Source organism: Podarcis filfolensis (assembly GCF_964270895.1).
Source record: "Podarcis filfolensis genome assembly, chromosome: 2".
NCBI classification, from domain to species: Eukaryota; Metazoa; Chordata; class Lepidosauria; order Squamata; family Lacertidae; genus Podarcis; species Podarcis filfolensis.
Window position 1 is genome coordinate 113,086,780 of NC_139605.1, and position 20,179 is coordinate 113,106,958.

The following is a 20,179-nucleotide window of genomic DNA, read 5'->3' on the forward strand; positions in this document are numbered from 1 at the left end:
GTGGGAGGACTGGGGAAAGGCCTCTGAAGTAAATTTTAGTAACTATTAAGTACCTCAGGGAGTTGTTGAATGAGTGTTTCCTCTCTTTCCCTCTGCATCTAATCCTGGCCCTCTTTTTTGCTTGTGCACTCAGAATTATGTGCCTGTACATGAGGGAGTTTTGTCTTCCACATTGGACGGTGCTGTCTGTATATATTCTCTTCCCTAGTAAAAAATGTAAAAACAGTCACCTGAAAAACAGCAAATTACTTTGAAAATGCCAAGCTAGCCTCCGGCTTAGTCATGCTGGCCACATGACCCCATATTGCCGGCTCCCTTGGGCAATAAAGCGAGATGAGTGCCGCAACCCCAGAGTCGTCCGAGACTGGACCTAACGGTCAGGGGTACCTTTACCTTTAATGAACTTACAAAACTGACAATAAAACTCAGGGAAATGTTTCACTGGCAGTGGTGTTAGATGCACAGTTAAAAAAAATAAATCACTCCAGAACAAGATAGAGGCAGGAACTGTTTGTATACATTTCTTCCCAGCTACTTATCCTTACTGAAAAGGGAAGTGTTTGATGTTGTCATCCTCTTCCTTTGGCAAAATCCACTCCACTTTAAATAGAAACCATGTTAGTTGCTGTATTATGCCATACTGTGCACACCGGAATGACTTCTGGGTTCGTGGTGGTGCGGCAATCTGACAGCTATCTGCTGGAGAGATGGCAAGAGGAAATAGCAGGAGACCAGCAGCACGACACTCTCACAATGAAAACACACCGCAAAATAAATTGCTTCTACACCACCATTTTTAATTAGCAAACTTTTAATACTCCACACAAGTTATTTGCTCACCTAACGAACCTTCTTCCTCCATAGCAACCAAACACTTGGGCAAAGGGAATTTTGAGCTCATGGCATGATTTGTTCCTCCCAATATGTGGCTTCTCACTGTCCAGCATGTACTCAGGTAGGCTTAACTCAATGGGAGAGAGGTGTTCCCAGAGTGGATGGCAACTGCATTGCCACTGTTATAAGGAAGACATGATTTCGGCTGTTCTTAAAAGTATGGTGCAATGTTTCTGGATTGCCTGTGAATGGAAAGAGCTACATCTCCATATAAGGTTATGGCTCTCCTTATATGAAACAGCCTTTTAACCACCCGACTCATGGTTTAGGGCGCTGTTCATAATACCAAGTGATTAGAGCAATCCCACACTGCCCAGTTGGATACATTCACTGCTCAGAATTAGTTCACACTCCCTACCCAACCAACAGCGATATCCTGAGGGATTTAAGGGAATCCTAGAAGCATCCCCTATCCTCAGGAAAAAAAAAATCATTTAATTTTTAAGCCTTGGCTGAAAGTAGAAGGAGCTGGGCATTCAGGCAACAGTATCACTGGGCTATCCATCCTTCCCCGTGATCTAAGGAAATTAGGTTATCCTAGAGTGTAAATTGAAATATAGCTATAATTTTACAATCAGGGAAAACCCTGTGTGTCAGCTATCGGAGTTTAAGAACTGGACTGAGCAAACAAAAGCTGGTCCAAAACCTTGGGAGATTTGCGACAGCACATGGGCTCAGATGTTGCTTCTGTCCTCTAATCAATTTGCTGTAAATAAATGCAGGATTCATAGCTGCAGGTAGTAATAAACTTTTACTGTTGCTTGGACACTAAAGGGACCTGTGTTTGATGGAAACACCTTGAAACCTTCAGAGGTTTTTTAAAATGCAGCAGTGTTTTAAGTACTAAAATACTCCCTACCCCGGGAACACTCTGTTGCTAATTAAGGAAAACACAGTAAAGCACAGCTGAAATTGAGTAATGTGACAGCAAACCAGAAATTAACTGAATATGCTATAAACCTATGACACAGATGCTGCTGAACTACAATTCTCATCAGCCTCAGCTAGCATGGCCAGGGATGATGGGATCTGTAGTTCAATGAGGCTCAACACAGACCCTTTCAAACTGCAAGGAGACTGAAGAATATACTTACTAAGCTCTAAAGCCATAAATAAGATACACGAGCACACTATGTAGACGGCAACCAACTTCCTTATCATTCAGGGTACAAATCTCATACATGTACTTCTTGTACCTATCTTGCTACTTGACTTTTTAAAGAAAAAACTCACTGTGATTTAGTCTGACTGGCCTGTTTTCTGGGGCTCAGCTGAACCCTTCCCCAATGAAGGGTGGATCTAAACATGCAGGAGAACATGATTGAAAGGAAGATTATCATCTCAGAGTGTCGGTTTGAACCTGCACGCTGCTTTTGCTTTACATTATCACTTTACATTCGGACAGCAAATAAAGGACTGCTGAAGAACTTGTTGCCCTGAGGCATCTGCTTTCTACTTGCAGGGGTTTGGTTCCTCAACCTGACTCCCAACCAAGGGCCATTCACAAATCATATTCTCCACCTACAGTCGGAAGTGTGACAGTCCACTACCACCTTGGGATTTGTTGTGGAATTTCATTCTGCTGCACATGAAGATCTGGCCAAAGTATCAAAACATGATCCACTACTTTGGAGAGAATTCTCCCTCTCCTGCCAATCTGATGAGTGGATAGGAGGGACACAAAGGAGGCAGTGTAACAGAGAAGGGCTGCCATTGTTCCAATCCATCAAGCCACTTTACCTTGCAGCAGAAAATGAAATGGCAAGACAGGCCTGCTGACTCAAGAGTGTAAAGCTAGAAGCAGGAAGGTCACCAATAATTCGGCTTTTGTGCCTTCCCCACCACCACCTCCTCCTTCAGCCTGATACGTGGCTCCACCTTCCCTTTGTGCAAAAGATTCTCAAGAGAAATCAGATCTAGGAATTCAGGGAAGAATTGCTGCAGGAGGCGAAGAGCAGGGTTCTTTCTCAAGAACCAGACATTACACCTTCCAGCTTCTCTCGGTGAAGAATAGAAAGAAAAAATGAGAAACTAAGGGAAACCACCAGCCAATGTCAGAACCAGTATCCCCTGTGTGGTTACACACTGATCTGCAAAAAAAAAAACTACTTCCTATCACGGCCACAGTCAGTTGAAAGCACCAGGTAAGGGGCTGCAACCAAAGTGAGCTCTTAACAGAGCCTTGCAAGGCTTTAGCTGTCATTTAAGCAACACATACTCTTTCAGAGATTCTGGCAGAGGCAGCTCCTTCACGGCATCTGGCAGGAACTGGACTCCCAGGCTGCGGCGCACAGCATAGCGCGACAGTGTCTTTAAGGTGCCCGGGGCGGAGCACAGGGTGGTGAGCTTTTCGCAGAGTTGCTGATCCCGCGTGACTTCGCGGGGCATCGTGCCGTTCTTCCGCAACTCAAAGTGTCCTACGGCTCTGTGGAGGAGGTCGAAGCAGGAGTCTTCCCTCTCGGTGCCGAGTCCTCTGACCAGCAGGGCAACCAACCTCGAAATCGGGGTCTGCCCCTTCATATTGACCACCCGGACCTCTGCCCCGTATTCCAGAAGGATGCTCACACTCTCCAGGTTTCCCTTCATCGCTGCCCAGCTCAGGGGGGTGTCGTTGTTGTAATCCAGAGCATTGACAAAGGCGCCGCTTTCTAAGAGTGTTCGGACGCATTCAGCATTGTTCTTGAAGGCGGCCCAGTGCAGTGGCGTGTCCTTGTTGCCATCCAGAGCATTGGGATTTGCCCCGTATTCTAATAGGATCTCGACGCAGGTCTCGTCCTTTTCCGCTGCATAGTGAAGTGCTGTTCGGTTGTAGCCATCAAGGGCATTGACCTGAAAAAGCAGAGACGGGATTCTTCATGTGTTTGGAGTTTGTTATTGGCAAGAGGAAAATGACCCAAAACTTGGCTAATAAAGATGGGTAGTAGAATCCTTCCATTGCAATCCCCATCAGCCAAAACACTTGTCCCATAATCCTCACTCTAATACCAGACCCATTCAACGAGTTTCCTCTGAAGCAGATCTCAAAAGAAAACTCTCAAGTACAGTGGTACCTCAGGTTACATACGCTTCAGGTTACATACGCTTCAGGTTACAGAATCCGCTAACCCAGAAATAGTACCTTGGGTTAAGAACTTTGCTTCAGGATGAGAACAGAAATTACGCAGCGGTGGCGCAGCAGCAGCAGGAGGCCCCATTAGCTAAAGTGGTGCTTCAGGTTAAGAACTGTTTCAGGTTAAGAACAGACTTCCAGAACAAATTAAGTTCTTAACCCGAGGTACCACTGTATCATGCTGCTGCTCTGGCCCTTATTTTTCAGAAACAGCAAACGAAAAGGGAACGGCCATCTCCCATATTGCTCTGTGTATGAGATTCCAGGGGCCAATATTTATTTAAAGAATTCCGTCACTGCAGTTTCTAAGCAGTGCACAACAGGGATTCAGGAGGGATGCTATTTAACTAACCACTGTCAAAGAAAGAATGCTGGAGGAGATGAAGGCTTGTTGTAATCCAGCACAGGCAAGATTACTATGTTCTCCAGGCCCTGAGCTCCGTAAGAGGATGGCAACTTTCACTAATTCCTTGAGAACTTAACTTGGATCCAGACTTTCTTCCTGGCAGCAGAAGGCAAAGGAAGTTGACTTTTGATAATTCCCCTTGTGCCTTTCAAATGTCTGCTCTGAAATGATGTAACACCAGAGAGAACAGTAAGGGGACAGGGGGTTGCTGCAGGGGGAAATGGAAGATAATCTATTCCCTTCACCTTACCACCAGGATTGTGTGGGGGTTGTTGTTTTTTTACATTCAAGTGGTGTATACATTTTATGAATTAAATAAATAAAAGCCTTCTGTGGACAGAAGGAGCCCTTCTATTCATAGACAGCTGTTTGGATCCAAACCTAAAAGCCACTGAGATTTGATAATCTTATTTTTATAATCTCATTTTAGAAATTCTAAAACCCAGGATGATGATGATAATGACACATTTGGTCTCGGGGCCTTGTCATTTTCCTACCTGTAAAAACTTTTGTCAGAATTAAAGCCAATGCTGAAACACACACACACGAGAATGTGACTATTACTGAGGGACAGCAATCCCCCCAAAAAACCAGACTGCCCATAATTCAACAGATGATCAAACTGGCACAGGACTAAACCGGGCCATGTCAATCAATCAGGCAAATAATTTTTGAGCCAGAGAGCTAAACTCCAGCCACCTATTCAAAATAATGGTCAGGATCCTAACAACTGTGCAAGCCTTTCACTATGCCCAAGAGGGCTTGACCCTGATTCCAAAATGGCACATTTCCTTACCACTCGACCCCAGAAGGCAAACCGCTTTGAAAACACACAAAACCGTTTTCCCCCTCAAAGCTCTTGCATCTAAAGGAATATATCTCAATCTACTCGTGCGATATGTAATACTGTGATCAGGATTTGTGTGTTTGTGTGTGTGTGTGTGTGTGTGTGTGTGTGTGTGTGTGTGGTCTATCACAAGGATAACATATAAGAACCCCTTTGAACATTCAGAAGTGCTCTACAAACCCCCTCATACCTGCCATATATGAGTCGGTTTGCTGGATCTGTTCTTAAATAGGCTCTTCTTACCTCAGCTCCTTTTTCCAAGAGCAGCTCAATGCAGTCAGCGTCAGCAACCATGCAAGCACAGTGCAATGGCTTCAGGGTACCGTGCATACAGTTAACATCTGCTCCCTGGAAGAACACAGATTGGGAAAGCACAGTAAGAGAGGTTCTGCCAGCTTATTTATTTCTGATCTCAGTGGATCATGAATAACTTTTGCAATACAATGGATACCTCGGGTTACATAGGCTTCAGGTTACAGACTCTGCTAACCCTGAAACAGTACCTCGGGTTAAGAACTTTGCTTCAGGATGAGAACAGAAATCGTGCTCTGGCGGCGCGGCAGCAGGAGGAGGCCCCATTAGCTAAAGTGGTGCTTCAGGTTAAGAACAGTTTCAGGTTAAGAACGGACCTCCGGAACGAATTAAGTACTTAACCCGAGGTACCACTGTACACATTTGCCATCTAATTGCAAGCGATACCACATTGGGGTACTTCATATTTATGGTGCATCTCTGTGATTTAAGCCAAAAATCTAAACCCTAAATCCATATCAGTCTCTTTATATTTATTACTCTCACAGCTATTTATTTATTGCCATAACATTCCAAAGGTGGCTAAAAAATGGGAGAGAACTTGCCTCCCGCAAGGCCTACTCCATTTGCTTGAGGAAGCTAGGAAGGTAAAGAAGGTATCCTCTTTGGACTCTACTATGGAGAACACAGACAACGAGACAAGGAGCTCAGGTTCAGACTGTGGCCTGTTTCCATACACCCAGTATCTTGGGGTCTCCTCATGTCACAAGGAACTGTATGGATTGCTCATATTTAATGACATGGAATTTATTGCTAGCAACACAGGTTGTACTCAGGGGAACTGAGTAACAATTGAACCTGAAGGGTTTTTCTTCTGTGTACTTCAGATGTACGGTATATTGAGAAGCCATAGTCAAGTGATCAGTTGACCCCAGCCTTCAGCCAAAGCTTGCTTTCCCCCTTCTCTCCCGGAGAGAATTATAATATACAGGAGACAACCGTTTTGCACGGGGGTTCTGTTCCTGGCCCCCACATGCATAAATGCGCTCCGTCCCCATTCTATCCTATTCCGGGTCCAAAAGGACCCGCACATCGGTGGTCAAACGTCAATTGAACTTGCCTAAAATGGTCACCACCTGTATTTTCAAACACCTGCTTTAAAAAGCTAATCTCTTAACTCTGGCGTCTCCAAACAGGCCTCCCTCTTCTTTTCCCTAACCTTGTGTTTCTGTCTTACCAAACAGATTCAGGCCCCAGCCTCCAGCTACTTTTATTTATGTACAACACTCTGTTACCGCGTGCATTCTGGAAAGATTACTATCTTATATTTTATTTAACAGCAGGGAGAGGAAGAACGAGGATAGCAAACGAACATCAAGAACCGTATCAGCTTCCATGGGCTCTTTGGCCAACAGGCTGACTTATAGTACATTTAATGGGCTCTGGCAGACTAAGTACCTGGGAATTAATATAGCAAAGCAGTTGGCAGCATCAATCAAGCCTAACGTGGAGCTCTGTGACTACAAGTGCTGAGAAATCAGAAACTGAAGTAGTCTTAGGACTGCCCTTTGGAGCTAAAGACTGACTACATATTCTTTTGAATATCAGAAATGTCACATTTAAACTGGCCTGAGAAACACTATTCAATACTATTTAACACTGAGACTAAAATTAACATCTACCCTCCCTTCTCCTTTATAGAGCCAAAATCCACATGGATCACGTCTTGACTCCCCCAGATTTGTGGGCAACAAGGAACAGGTTTCTGGCCAGTAAAATTGTTTCAATGCTCTTCCAAACTTGCCTCTACTCACTGCAAGCTGCCTGCTGTACATACACTCTAAAAATATTCAGTAGTTTAGATTTACACTCAAGATGCATCAAGGGCAGGTTAGCAAGCAGCCACAGCCGACATAACCTCACCCATCAGAAAGGAGGATTCCTATCCCTACGGTTGTAGTCCAAAATACAGCAGTGGCCACAATATACAGATGATCTAAGATCTGGGCTATCTTGGCTGTATGACATAATGCATACTTCACAGAGCGCAACTTCAGTTCAAGTGTCTATTACATGCTCAACCACTGGTATCTGTGTGGTCAGTTACAGCACAGCACATTTGTTCTGGCCTGCTTGAAAAAAGTAGGGGGAAATAGAAGTTAAAAAGGAGTAAGGAGATATTTCTCCTCTAATGGAGCAAAAGCAGCCCATGCCTGCTATTCCCAGACAGTGCTGTTCTGCTCTAGGTTCACTGGGAACAGGAAGCAGGTTAATGCCACCCTATCTTAGTGTATTTTTTAAAAAAATAATATTTATTACTTTTAAGGATTACAAAAAAGAGAAAAGGAAAGAAAAAACAAGATAAAAAAGAAAAAACAATACGATACAATGTATAAACAATACACAACACAACACTAACACAATGCACTAAACAAAACAAAGCAAAAACAATTTAAAACACACATCATACCATTTCAATATCATATCTTACATTCACTTGTTTCAACGACCTCCTCACACCTCCCTTTTTGTATTCCACTTCTATTAATTGTTTCAGCAATTCCTTTCCATCTTCCTCTATTTTCTGTCATATAGTTGTCTTAACATATTTTAACCTTATTTTCCCTTTAATACTCCAATAATCTACTTGTACTTAATTCCTTCTAACATTTCTACTAAAGCCGTATAGCTTCATTCCAACATTTTTCTAACACTCATTAATTTTACAATATTTCCATAAATAGTCTTTAAACTTTTTCCAATCTTCTTCCACCGTCTCTTCTCCCTGGTCTCGGATTCTACCAGTCATTTCCGCCAATTCCATATAGTCCATCAACCTGGTAATCTTCTGTCCGAGGCTCTTAAGTCTTTTCCAAGTCCTTAGTATCTTAGTGTATTTTTAGTCTTTGTGGAAGCCGCCCAGAGTGGTTGGGGAAACCCAGCCTGATGGGCGGGGCACAAATAATAAATTATTATTATTATTATTATTATTATTATTATTATGGCCTCAAGTGCATTCCTTTACTTTTATAAAAGTATAAAATGAATGGTTACCGTCCCATCCCACAGGGGAAACAAACTGTTACGCTAATGAAGCCGTTTCTCTCTCCCACAGCCCGAAGGCAGTTTGCAGAAAGATGCACCATGTTACCGTGGATGCACAGGATTGGTCCCCACCTCTTAAACTCATTAACCCTGGTTTAAAAGTGTACGTGAAACAAACAGCAGCCCAAAGGAAAGCCTGCCTAGGACTGTAGCTGAGCCATATAACTGAACCAAGACATACAGAGGTTTTTGGGAGATTCCAAAACACAACTTCCAGAGCTAAAACGTCTCTGTAGTCTTCCAACATACCCTCCTGATAAGGTCTTCGACATTGTCATGCGGGAAGGATCGGATGGCTGCAATAGTCCGGATCAAGCGCTCCGACAAAGAATATTTACTCTGAATGCTCTGCATAATATACCACATACTGGAACTCAAGTTTCCTTGGGTTAATTCACATGCTCAATGTTGCCTGTGGTGGAGACAAAGGAGAAACGCAGAAGAAAGCTTTAAAAAGGAAGAAAGCGCAGAGAAGTTCAAGGGAACGACACCTATTAATAATAAAAATTGTGAATAAGAAAAGACTTGGCATCTTGTTACATTTCGCCCAGGACAAGATTACTGCAGCATCAAGTGATGGTTTGGATGCCAAGGGTGGGTGATGCCAGAGGCAAGAAGTGGATGGGGCAACAGGTGTGACTTAGCTATGCAAAACCAAGAAGTTTCCATACACTCAGGTGCACATACCCCACAACATACCTCACCTAGGCATGCAAGAGTAATGATCACATCAAGGACATATTGCAGTTGGGCAGAAGTACCCAAGTGGGGTACAAAGTAGGGCTGGCAAAAGGTGTGGACTGGGAAGAGGCCCAAGCACCAGACAGTCAGGCATTCAGGGTCTGAGTCTCCACTCATGGTCTATTTTGACCAATAGCCGCTCTATGTGGTCTCCTGGATAGGTTTTTTGTTCTGCCTACGATCATTTAACTGAAGGCTCTGGTGGAAGAATTTGGGATCATCTGCATATGACGCATGTGCTCTGGTACTTTGCTACTGTCTCTTCCTAATCCAATGCCCTATGCATTTTGAGCTATAATTTTTGAAAAAATAGCAGAGCAGAGCTCAGAAATATCTCTGCTTTAGGCTTAGAGAGCCCCAGCCAGTCAAAGGGGGCAACGGTGGGTTAGAAACGCCAATTATTTGACTGGTATATTAATACTTTGGCTAGAACAAACTAAGGCACATGCTGCAACAGTTCTTAAGACGGCCAGTCAGACTCAATACAGCTTTAACAGATTAACACTGGGTCACTGTGTGTAGTGGGTTTGCTTGGTACAGTATTGATCTTCCTTTCACTTGCTAAGAAACAGGTCATCCAACACCTGTACAACTTTACTCCCAACTTCACTACAAACAGAAGGCTGAAAATCATTCTGTGATAAGTTACTGTGACAATGGGAAGAGAATAGGTGGATATTTTTTACTATAAAACAGAGGTCACAGTGAACCAATATAGTTTGTATGGCAAACTGCAAAATGGGTGAATCTGAAACCTAAGTGAGTAGGAGGTTCTGCACTGTAAAATTCAATATTGATAACCTGCAGTATTTAGGACCTAAAAGTCAACAGAGGCTTTGTACTGTTTTTTTTTTTTTTTTTTAAGCAACAGGACCCTGACCACAGGGATAATAATCTAGAGATAAACAGAAGCAGAGGAGGAGTTTTTGTGTTTGTGTTTTTAATGGCCTCTTCTGAATTGTTCAGTGCACAGCTAATTAAAACAATCAGGACCTGAGGCATGCTTTCTAAAGGGACCTGGTTAGCCAAGTACACTGGTACAGTACTTGGTTGTCAAACTTAATCCGTTCCGGGAGTCTGTTTGACTCCTGGAACCGTTTGAAAACCAAGGTGCAGTTTCTAATTGGCTGCAGGAGCTTCCTGCACTCAATCGGAAGCCGGGTCAGACATTTGGCTTCCAAAGAACTTTCAAAAACCGGAACACTTACTTCTGGGTTTTCGGCATTCAGGAGCCAAAATGCACAAGCACCAAGGCATTTGAGAAACAACTGAGTGAAAACAAGAGAGTGAGTGTGAAAAAGATAAGAAGATGGGGATTAACTAAGGTTATTGAACTGGAAGAATACAAGGGGAAACTAGCATCTTAAAGTGGGAAGGGAGCTGGTGGTAAGCTTATTCTAGATGGATGTTCTCTGTTATTTTTGGCGGATTACTGTAACTGTTTTTCTCATGCAGGATGACTTTGGGGCAGTCACTTCACAACAGAAATCTGTGTGGAACCCATTATAGGCTATAAGCATGCCAAACACTCAACAGAGTTCATATGCAATGCAACAATACTGAAAAAATAGCAGACATTCAAGGCACACTGTGGCAGCAGGCAACAGAACTCCTTTTATATGGAGGATCCGGATGCATTATTTGCACGTTTGGAAGAACAAAACGTGAAACCAAACTGCATGATGCAATCATATCTATTGTGCAAGTGTTACATCCTAGACTAGCCACCTTTAAAATACATTGTGCTCCTTTTTCATCATTCTTGTTTTCGTTTTAGAAGGGTTTCAAATTTTTTTTAAAAAAGACAAGGCCCTGCAAATTTTGCAACCAGAATAAAAGTATTCAATTCAGCAAGTCACCCTGATTTCAATAATCTGCTCCAGTTTTGCAAGCTGCCAGTGTAAAAGTAGCACCCAACTATAAGTAGCACCCAACGCTATTAAGTTATAGTATATGTGATGCAAGCATCATCTCACTAATTTGTTTTTATAAACAAGATGAAAAACTGGGTGGCACCAGGCACACTTTATTATTATTAGTTGCTTTTTAAAAAAGAAAAAAGAAACTCAAAGCAGCTTACAAAAATGAACATTAAAAACAAGGACTGAACAACCTAACATAAACTATCTGTATGTATCTCTATATACACAGGTCCCACCCCACTAAAATGTAAGCTGAAAATTAAGATCCAAATGCATAACAATGTTTTTGCCCAGCATGTGAGAACAAAGACAGCACAAGGCTTGCCTCCCTGGAGAGAACATTCCATAAAGGGGGAGCCACCACTAAAAAGGCCCTTTCTCTTGTTGCCACCCTCCACACCTCCCTTGGAGGGAGCACATGGAGAAGGATCTTAGATGAAGAACGCAGAGGGAAGAATGGTTCATGTGAGGAGAGGCAGTCCCTGAAGTACTAAGGTCCAGAGCAGCACCAGGCTTCCTAGGTCACAACCAGCATTTTGAACTGAGCCCAGAAACTACTTGTGCCAGTAAGCAACCTGGCCACTGAATTCTGCACAGCTGCAGTTTCTGAGCCATCTTTAAAGGCATATAACACATTGCAGAAATCTAACCTAGATGCTGCAGTCTCAGTGACACATAAAATACTGTCAGAAGCATTCCTTCTTTTTTACTCAACTCAGGTGGCCAAGAGAACTATAGAGGGTTGTATATAAGATGAAAGTAAACTAAGCAGACAAATACACTCCCCATTTCGGGGAGAAAGGGGGAGCAAGAAAAACATGAAACTGTGGAACATTGCTGTGACTGACACTGCCTTCCAATTAGGAATTAGATGAAACAGATAAATACCGGTAATAAACCACTAATTCCCAAAAGGTGTGCTGCAAGGGAATAGCTATCATGGCACGAGAAACAAACAAGAAGCATTCAGCAGCCTAGTTCTGCCAGCTCCCAGACAGCTGTACTGCCTGCCTATAACTCTTGAATGTATTCTGAGTGAAAGCACTTTAGTCACAATGTGTGATGCATCCCTTCCCTGTCACACATTACATGCATGCCATGTATCACTGCTCATACCGAGATGCACTCCTACTAAAATATGAAACATGTATGCTTCACTGTTGACCTGATGCAAGGGATGCATTAGACACCATTTGACATATTACTACATAAAACGTCTTCTAATAGCCTTAGTGTAAGCGGACTGAGGTGCCAGTTAGCTCTGTTGGTTAATTAGAAAACAATTCAGAAATAGCAGTAGGATTAACTAACACCTTTCAGTTAAGACCAACTGAAAGATCACAAAGTAATGAGCAAGAATTCAGATTCCCAGAACTCTTCAGTAGCAAGCTTAACATGCCACCTGAAGAATAGCTTTGAGGACCAGTGTGTCTCTGTGGCAAGTCTTTTTCATCCTATTACAGATGTTAAATAGGTTACAAACACCAGAATGTTTGTGTTCTCATCAAACACTTCTTTGTGACTACCACTATGCTTTACACATATGCAAGTTTTTAACATAATTGTCAGTTTGCATTCTTGCATTTTGCTTCCCCCACACTTCACTGCTTACGCCCAAGTGCCTGCACCAGCTAACCTGGGCTAACACTTCACGCACCTGATGACATGGGCTCTAGACCACACAAACAAAGCATGTCATCATAAATGCTTAAGAGGCAACAAGACTCTCTTGTGGTTTTGAATTAAGAAGCACTGCCTCTGTGTTACCTTTTGCATTTCAATGCAAGCTACTTAATTGCCACATACCCTCGCCTCACACACAGGCTTCCTATCTAACTTGACATATAAGGATATACATTTTCATGGGTGTAGCTGGGATTTATGTTGGGGGGACAGGACTACTGGCTCTGTCTAGCAGATTTGGAATGAACTCTCACAACAACAGTTAATTTACATTACTTTCTTTAGACTCCAAGTGCTCAGAAAAACCTGTCCAAAATCTTTCTACAATTTCAAAATTAAGTATTTATTTATTTTTATTTGATGGGGGGGGGGGAGATGCCCTCCCTGCCTACGCCCATGTACATTTTGAATACCTCTCTCTCTCTCTCTAACCACCTAGATCTCTGTATGCACAACACAGAAGCTTGGCGGGATTTCTGTTGTTGTACTGTTGCTGTGCGGAGGAATTAAAGAACCCTTTAATGAGGGTGAAAGAGAAGAGCGCAAAATATGGTCTGAAGCTCAACATAAAAAAAAAAACAAGATCATGGCCACTGGGCCCATCACCTCCTGGCAAACAGAAGGGGAAGAAATGGAGGCAGTGAGAGATTTTACTTTCTTGGGCTCCATGATCACTGCAGATGGTGACAGCAGTCACAAAATTAAAAAACGCCTGCTTCTTGGGAGAAAAGCAATGACAAACCTAGACAGCATCTTTAAAAGCAGAGACATCACCTTGCCAACAAAGGTCCGTATAGTTAAAGCTATGGTTTTCCCAGTAGTGATGTATGGAAGTGAGAGCTGGACCATAAAGAAGGCTGATCGCCAAAGAATTGATGCTTTTGAATTATGGTGCTGGAGGAGACTCTTGAGAGTCCCATGGACTGCAAGAAGATCAAACCTATCCATTCTGAAGGAAATCAGCCCTGAGTGCTCACTGGAAGGACAGATCGTGAAGCTGAGGCTCCAATACTTTGGCCACCTCATGAGAAGAGAAGACTCCCTGGAAAAGACCCTGATGTTGCGAAAGATGGAGGGCACAAGGAGAAGGGGACGACAGAGGACGAGGTGGTTGGACAGTGTTCTCGAAGCTACCAGAATGAGTTTGACCAAACTGCGGGAGGCAGTGGAAGACAGGAGTGCCTGGCGTGCTCTGGTCCATGGGGTCAAGAAGAGTCGGACACAACTAAACGACTAAACAACAATTGTTGCTGTTGTTGTGGCAGACATTTTTGGGCATGGAAACGAGCGGTTGGGAAAGAGGCGAGCTGGAGCCCACAGAGGCCGCCCAGAGGTGGTGGTGCTGGGGGCTGTCGCACCGCCAAGCGACCCCAGCCCATGCGGGGGTCCCAGGGGTCGCCTCTCGCTCACCACCAGCCCCACCACCGCCCCTCCCCGGCGGTGCCGCCTCCGCCGCCCGCGGAGGCCAGACGGAGCCGACCCCGCACCGCAGGGCGAGGCCTGCCCGGCCCCTGCCGCCGCCGCCGCCGCCTCACTCACCGACCCAGCGTCGACCCCGGCCCGCGCGCCCTCCAGCAGCGCCCCCGGAAGCTCAAGCGCCGCTGACCCTGGTGACCCGGAAGCGGTAAAAAAGAAGAAGCAGCAGAAGCCCCTCAGGCAGGCGCCGGGCGAAGACGCTCTTTCCGCTCCGTCTCAGCGGGCCCCGCCCTCCTCACCAGTCTCCTCCAATCATTGCCGAGGGTCTCAGGGTAAAGCCCGCCCCGCTCCTCCCTCTACCTGCCAATCCTCTCCGAACGAGGCCGATTTCCCCGGCGAAGGAAGTTCCAGGAATACGCCGCTTAGCAGCTTCTGTCAAAGGCTGGGCTCTTTCTTCCCCCCACGGGGGCGTTTTCTGGCCCTGGCTAAATTTTAGGCCCGGGAGGGGAGGAGGAAGAGGCAAAGTAGCGCTTCAGGCCAGTCCGTTTCCGAGCACCATTCGAAGTGTTGGTGCTGACCTTGAAAGCCCTAAACGGAATTGGTCCTGTATACCTGAAGGAGCGTCTCCACCCCCATCGTTCAGCCGAGGGCCTTCTGGCGGTTCCCTCACTGCGAGAAGTGAGGTTACAGGGAACCAGGCAGAGGGCCTTCTCGGTAGTGGCGCCCACCCTGTGGAACACCCTCCCACCAGATGTGAAGGAAATAAGTAGCTTTCCTATCTTTAAAAGACATCTGAAGGCAACCCTGTTCGGGGAAGCTTTTAATGTTCAATAGGTTATTGTGTAGTAGTGTTTTGTTGGAAGCAACCCAGAGTGGCTGGGGAAACCCAGCCAGATGGGCAGGGTATAAATAAAAAAATATTATTATTATTATTATTCAGGTCCCGTGCGCAAATTTGTTTGGCTCTGCATTACAAAGAGGTCTGCAAACGTGACGTGAAGGCTGGCAACATCTGGGAATTCCTTCTTTTTTATTTTAATTCATTTTTTAATTTTTTATTATATAATAATAATAATAATAATAATAATAATATCTTTATTGTCATTGCCCCCTCTCAGGGACAACGAAATTACTTGACTGCTCCATAAAAACACTAATTAAAACAATACAGTATAGTACAGCAAGGAAGATTAGATGACTTTCAAAGTCCAGGCTTCCCATTCAGGGCCAAGATCGCTCTGGAGAAGAAGCTGTTCTTAAGACGGCTCGTTCTTGTCTTCATCGTCCTGTATCTCCGTCCCGACGGCAGGAGCTCGAAGAGACAGTGACCAGGATGCGATGGATCTTTTACTATGTCCAGTGCCTTCCTATGGCACCTTGTGGCATAAATCTGCTCTAAGGTGGAAAGTGGGCAGCCAACAATGCTCTCTGCTGCCTTAACAACTCTGCACAACCCCATCCTGTCCTGGGTAGTACAGCTTCCGTACCACACACATAAGCCATAAGTGAGCACGCTCTCAATGGCACAGTGATAGAAGGCAAGCAGCAGTTTCTGCGGAAGATGGTTTTTCCTTAGAATTCTCAAAAAGTACAGTCTCTGCTGCGCCTTCTTCACAAGCCCCCTTGTGTTGACACCCCAGGACAGATCCTCTTGTAATTCAATTTATATATATATAAATCCAAAAATACATTCCGATACATGATAATTTTCTCTTTGGTTTTATTGACTTCCCTTCCCGTTTTCCATGGTGTTTTTAATTTCAGCCCCTTGCTGCACCCTTGTCTTCTCTCTCTCATAACCACGACACAATAATCTCTAAATCTTTCTGTTGCTCATAGTTCAAATCCTGCTCGGAATTTCATCACACTCATGGGCATAGCGGGGGGGGGGGGCTGCATCAAAAGTACTCAACTAACTGAGGTTCTTCCCACCCCCAACCAATGCCTGCCCCCCTTTTGGGGTTGTATTTTTACCCGTGACTTCTCAAAAAAAAATCCTGCTAACGCCCATGATCATACCATAATATTTCTTTAAATATTCCAAAAGGAGCTTCCTTTTAAATATTCCAAAAGGGGCTTCCATTCTTCCACAAAACAATCATTAGGCTCTCTTATTTTTGCTGATAGCTTTCCCTACCCTCCATGGTCCATCCCTTTACTTATCCATTCTTCTTTGGTGGGAACTTCTTCCTTCCAGCTTTGTGCATAAAGAATCCTAGCTGCTGTCATTACATACAGAATTCTTCCCACCGTCTGGGAATTACATGCCTGGAGGTTTCGCTTAAAATAGCATCATAATTATCATTGTTAATAGGGTTCATTGCAGTCTACAGGTGGTAAAGTTAGACTTGGAAGAATCTATCTTCATGCTTGGGTGGATAACTTAAGGGGAGGCATCGTGCAAATAAAACAAGGGCATCGCTGAAGATGCCACTGCCTGAATCCGACCTCTGCTCTCTATGAACAAAAGACAGCCCTCCCCCTCATCCCAGACACGCTCCTCCAGCCGAAGAGGAGCAAAGCCAGCCAGCCAGACGCTCAAAGGGGAAGGCAAGGATGAAAGCAGCAGCGAATGCAACCACATCTGTCTCCTCCTAGGATCAGAGGTGGAGGCTGGGGCTGGATGGAGAAAGGACTTTCCGTTCCTCAGAATCCACCTTAAATGTTGGTGGAGCTGAGCAAAATCTGGCTCTGGGTTTCTCAGTCTCCACCCTGTGGTGCCTGCAGTGAATTCTCATCTCTCGGTACATGCAGCAGCCAAAACCAAAAAATCTTCCGCGCCCAAAGCAGCGGTGAGTAGATGCCAGATGGGGAAGCGTGGAGGACGATTTGCTTTAGCAGCAGCAACTAGCTCCAGACTCTGCCTGCTGGAAGGAATCTCTGTTTTTTATCAGATGTGCTTTATTGGATAGATGGACTCTTGTCAGTGACAGGATTCTGGGAAAACTGCCGCACTTGGGATCATTGTAATAAAATGCATTCCAGTTAATACATATGAAAAACAAAAGAAAATCTGAAGCTGTTTCAGCAGCCCACCCCCAAATCTCATCATTTCACTATGCTCTGAATCAGGTCACACTCCTGAAGTGTCAGTACTGGGGGTTGATGTTTTTCCTTTCCCATTGTGGGCGTGGGTGTTTAGTTTCATTGCTGTACAGTACAATGAAGTGCAAAGCACTGAATTCTCTATCTCTCTGCAAGGTAGCTTTATTCTTACCATTTTACAGATGCCAAGGGTGGGGGCTGACTTATGTTGCTCTGGTGGGTTCAACATGCAACCAGACTATCTCAACATGCCCTTGTCCAGAGGGTATTTGGAGGGGGGGGGAGCCAGCAGGTTAGTCTTTATTGCAAGTAGAATCAAGGCTGAATTTGAAAATATTTTGAAATCCAGTTTTCATTTGTGTTTTTCTGCTTGTTGTGCAATCCCCTATTTTTTTTATACACCCTTACCTCACATCAGGGGGACATGACTAAGCCGCTTCTGGTGAACCAGAGCAGTGCACGGAAACGCCGTTTACCTTCCCGCCGGAGCGGTACCTATTTATCTACTTGCACTTTGACGTGCTTTTGAACTGCTAGGTTGGCAGGAGCAGGGACGGAGCAACGGAAGCTCACCCCGTTGCGGGGATTTGAACCGCCAACCTTCTGATCATCAAGTCCTAGGCTCTGTGGTTTAACCCACAGCGCCACCCGCGTCCCCATAAAGCTTCCAGAGTTAACACTAAATACATTACTTCTGGTAAATGAGCCACCATAGACAACATTAGAGGGCTATGAAAATTTGTGTCCCGGGCTTTTTAGACTCATCTACCCATGTACTATCAGAAACCAAAGGGGAGCATTGGTTGTCAGGTGTGAATTATTTTCCGCCCAGCTCTCCTACCCCACTTAGATATATTCTGCTGATAGCTGAATTCTCTTTCCAGGATACAAAATAATGGAGAGCAGAAGGAAGGAAGGCAGCCTTACCCAGAAAGACCCCATAAGAACAGATCCCCAGGGGGCAGAGGAACACACCCAGGGGAGAAATTTGGACAGCGACAGTCAGGAAAGAGACTGCGAGAGCCAGAGCAAGCCAGGGAGGCAGCAGAGGAAAACCACAGCCCTTAGTAGGACGTTTGGTGTATCGTCCCAGTGCAAGGAAGGCATTGAAAGGCTGAAGGACCTCCTGGCCCTGCAAAGACCCCTCGCGAGGCCCACCATCTGCAATGAGTGTGGCAAGGGCTTCAGCCGCAGTTCGGACCTCGTCAGGCACCAGATCACCCACACAGGGGAGAAGCCCTACACCTGCGCTGTCTGCGGCAAAGGCTTCAGCCAGAAATCCAACCTGCTGACCCACCAGAGGATACACACAGGAGAGAAGCCCTACCAGTGCAGGGACTGCAGCAAGCGCTTCAGCGAGAGCTCTGCCCTTATCCAGCATCAGAGGACCCACACGGGAGAGAAGCCTTACGCGTGCGTGGAGTGCGGGAAGCGATTCAGCGTGAGCTCGAACCTAATCCGTCACCGGCGCACCCATACGGACGAGAGGCCTTATATCTGCGGGGAGTGCAGGGAGGGTTTCCGGCACAAGTGGCAGCTCAGGAGGCACCAGAAACTGCACGTAGCTTAGCGTTTGGGGTGGGCATGAGCTACAAAATCAAATCGCATACTGTGTAAAAGAGCAGGCTGATATGTAAAACTGAAACAGGTTTTTGTAGGGAATGTTCTGGTGCACATTTTCTGAACTCGGATCTACCTGCAAAAAGAAAGTTAAAGTTGATCCTTCCAATTGAATTTTCCCACCCATTGCTCTCCTGTACAGGTGTTGGGCTGCAATCCTATACACACCGAACTCAGGGGAACTTAGATCTAAGAAGGCATAAAAGGAATTGCACTGCTGATGGGTTTAAGAAAAACTTGGGTGTCAGAAACATTTTACTATGACCACCTTGAAGTTCATCAGCAATACTGAAAAGTTAGGCTTTAAATATACTTCCAAGTCAGGTTTTGAAACTAAACTTTGAAAAATCACTCACATTCCAAGTTTTGGCTCTAGTGTGGTTGTATATGGCAGTGTTTTTCAACCTTTTTTGGGCAAAGGCACACTTGTTTCATGAAAAAAATCACGAGGCACACCACCATTAGAAAATGTTAAAAAATTTAACTCTGTGCCTATATTGACTATATATAAAGTAATTCTCTTGAATAGGAATCAAATAAACACAAAGAAAGTATTTTATAATTACTTTATTATGAAATAGTAAGTAAACAGAAATATGAAAAATTATAAAATACTTTATTCAGTGCGCAACCTGGGCCTGTTTGGCTGAACACAAAGCTGATATTCTGGCTGGAATCGAAGAAAGACACACACGTAGCTCTTTGTCAACAGCTCTCAGTCTCTCTCTGTATTTAGTTTTTATAGCAGTCATGCTTGAAAAGCTCATCTCACACAGATATGTAGTGGAAAATGGGAGCAATGTCAAAATAGCTTTGTTTGCCAGAAGGGGGAACTCCTTGGCAGTATCCAACCAAAAACTATCCAAAGGTAGATCAGCAAATCTTAGCTTGAAACCACGATTTTGTCTCAGTTCAGTTAGTTCCTCCTGCTCCTGTAAAGTCATGTCCTTTCCACCAACTGATGCTGAGCTATAAGGGTCCCTAACCCAGTCAAGGCATTCAGTGGAGACTGAAGTGAAATAAAATGACAACTTCTCCGGTCCTCCTGGTGACTCGAGTCGCCACGTCTTCTTCTCTCCGCTGCTGCGCACACTGTGCTCGGGTGGGAAGGAAGTCGGAAGATGATGTCCTACTGTGAT

The 20,179-nt window shown here is 44.7% G+C and overlaps 2 protein-coding genes across 4 annotated transcripts; one reads left to right on the forward strand and one right to left on the reverse strand.

Annotated features, from left to right (window-relative positions):
- Window positions 1-776: 776 nt before the first annotated feature.
- On the reverse strand, window positions 777-14,609 carry ASB8 (ankyrin repeat and SOCS box containing 8). Of its 3 annotated transcripts, XM_083599492.1 has the most exons (5): window positions 14,499-14,571; window positions 10,563-10,622; window positions 8,863-9,025; window positions 5,500-5,604; window positions 777-3,723 (listed from the first exon to the last, which is right to left on the reverse strand). In XM_083599492.1, exons 3-5 carry the CDS (start codon window positions 8,977-8,979, stop codon window positions 3,094-3,096), a joined length of 852 nt encoding a protein of 283 aa, XP_083455618.1. In that variant the 5' UTR covers window positions 8,980-9,025; window positions 10,563-10,622; window positions 14,499-14,571; the 3' UTR covers window positions 777-3,093. The 3 variants fall into 3 exon arrangements, with proteins under 3 accessions (XP_083455618.1, XP_083455617.1, XP_083455616.1); XM_083599491.1 differs by lacking the exon at window positions 10,563-10,622 and having other exon boundaries at window positions 14,499-14,609; XM_083599490.1 differs by lacking the exon at window positions 14,499-14,571 and having other exon boundaries at window positions 10,563-10,901.
- LOC310754219 (uncharacterized protein) lies at window positions 12,148-19,425 on the forward strand (the record flags this gene model as incomplete). Its single annotated transcript, XM_083595879.1, has 3 exons — window positions 12,148-12,166; window positions 14,225-14,707; window positions 18,305-19,425. The coding sequence occupies 3 exons, from the start codon at window positions 12,148-12,150 to the stop codon at window positions 18,988-18,990; spliced, it is 1,188 nt and encodes a 395-aa protein (XP_083452005.1). The 3' UTR covers window positions 18,991-19,425.
- Between the last annotated feature and the right edge of the window lie 754 nt (window positions 19,426-20,179).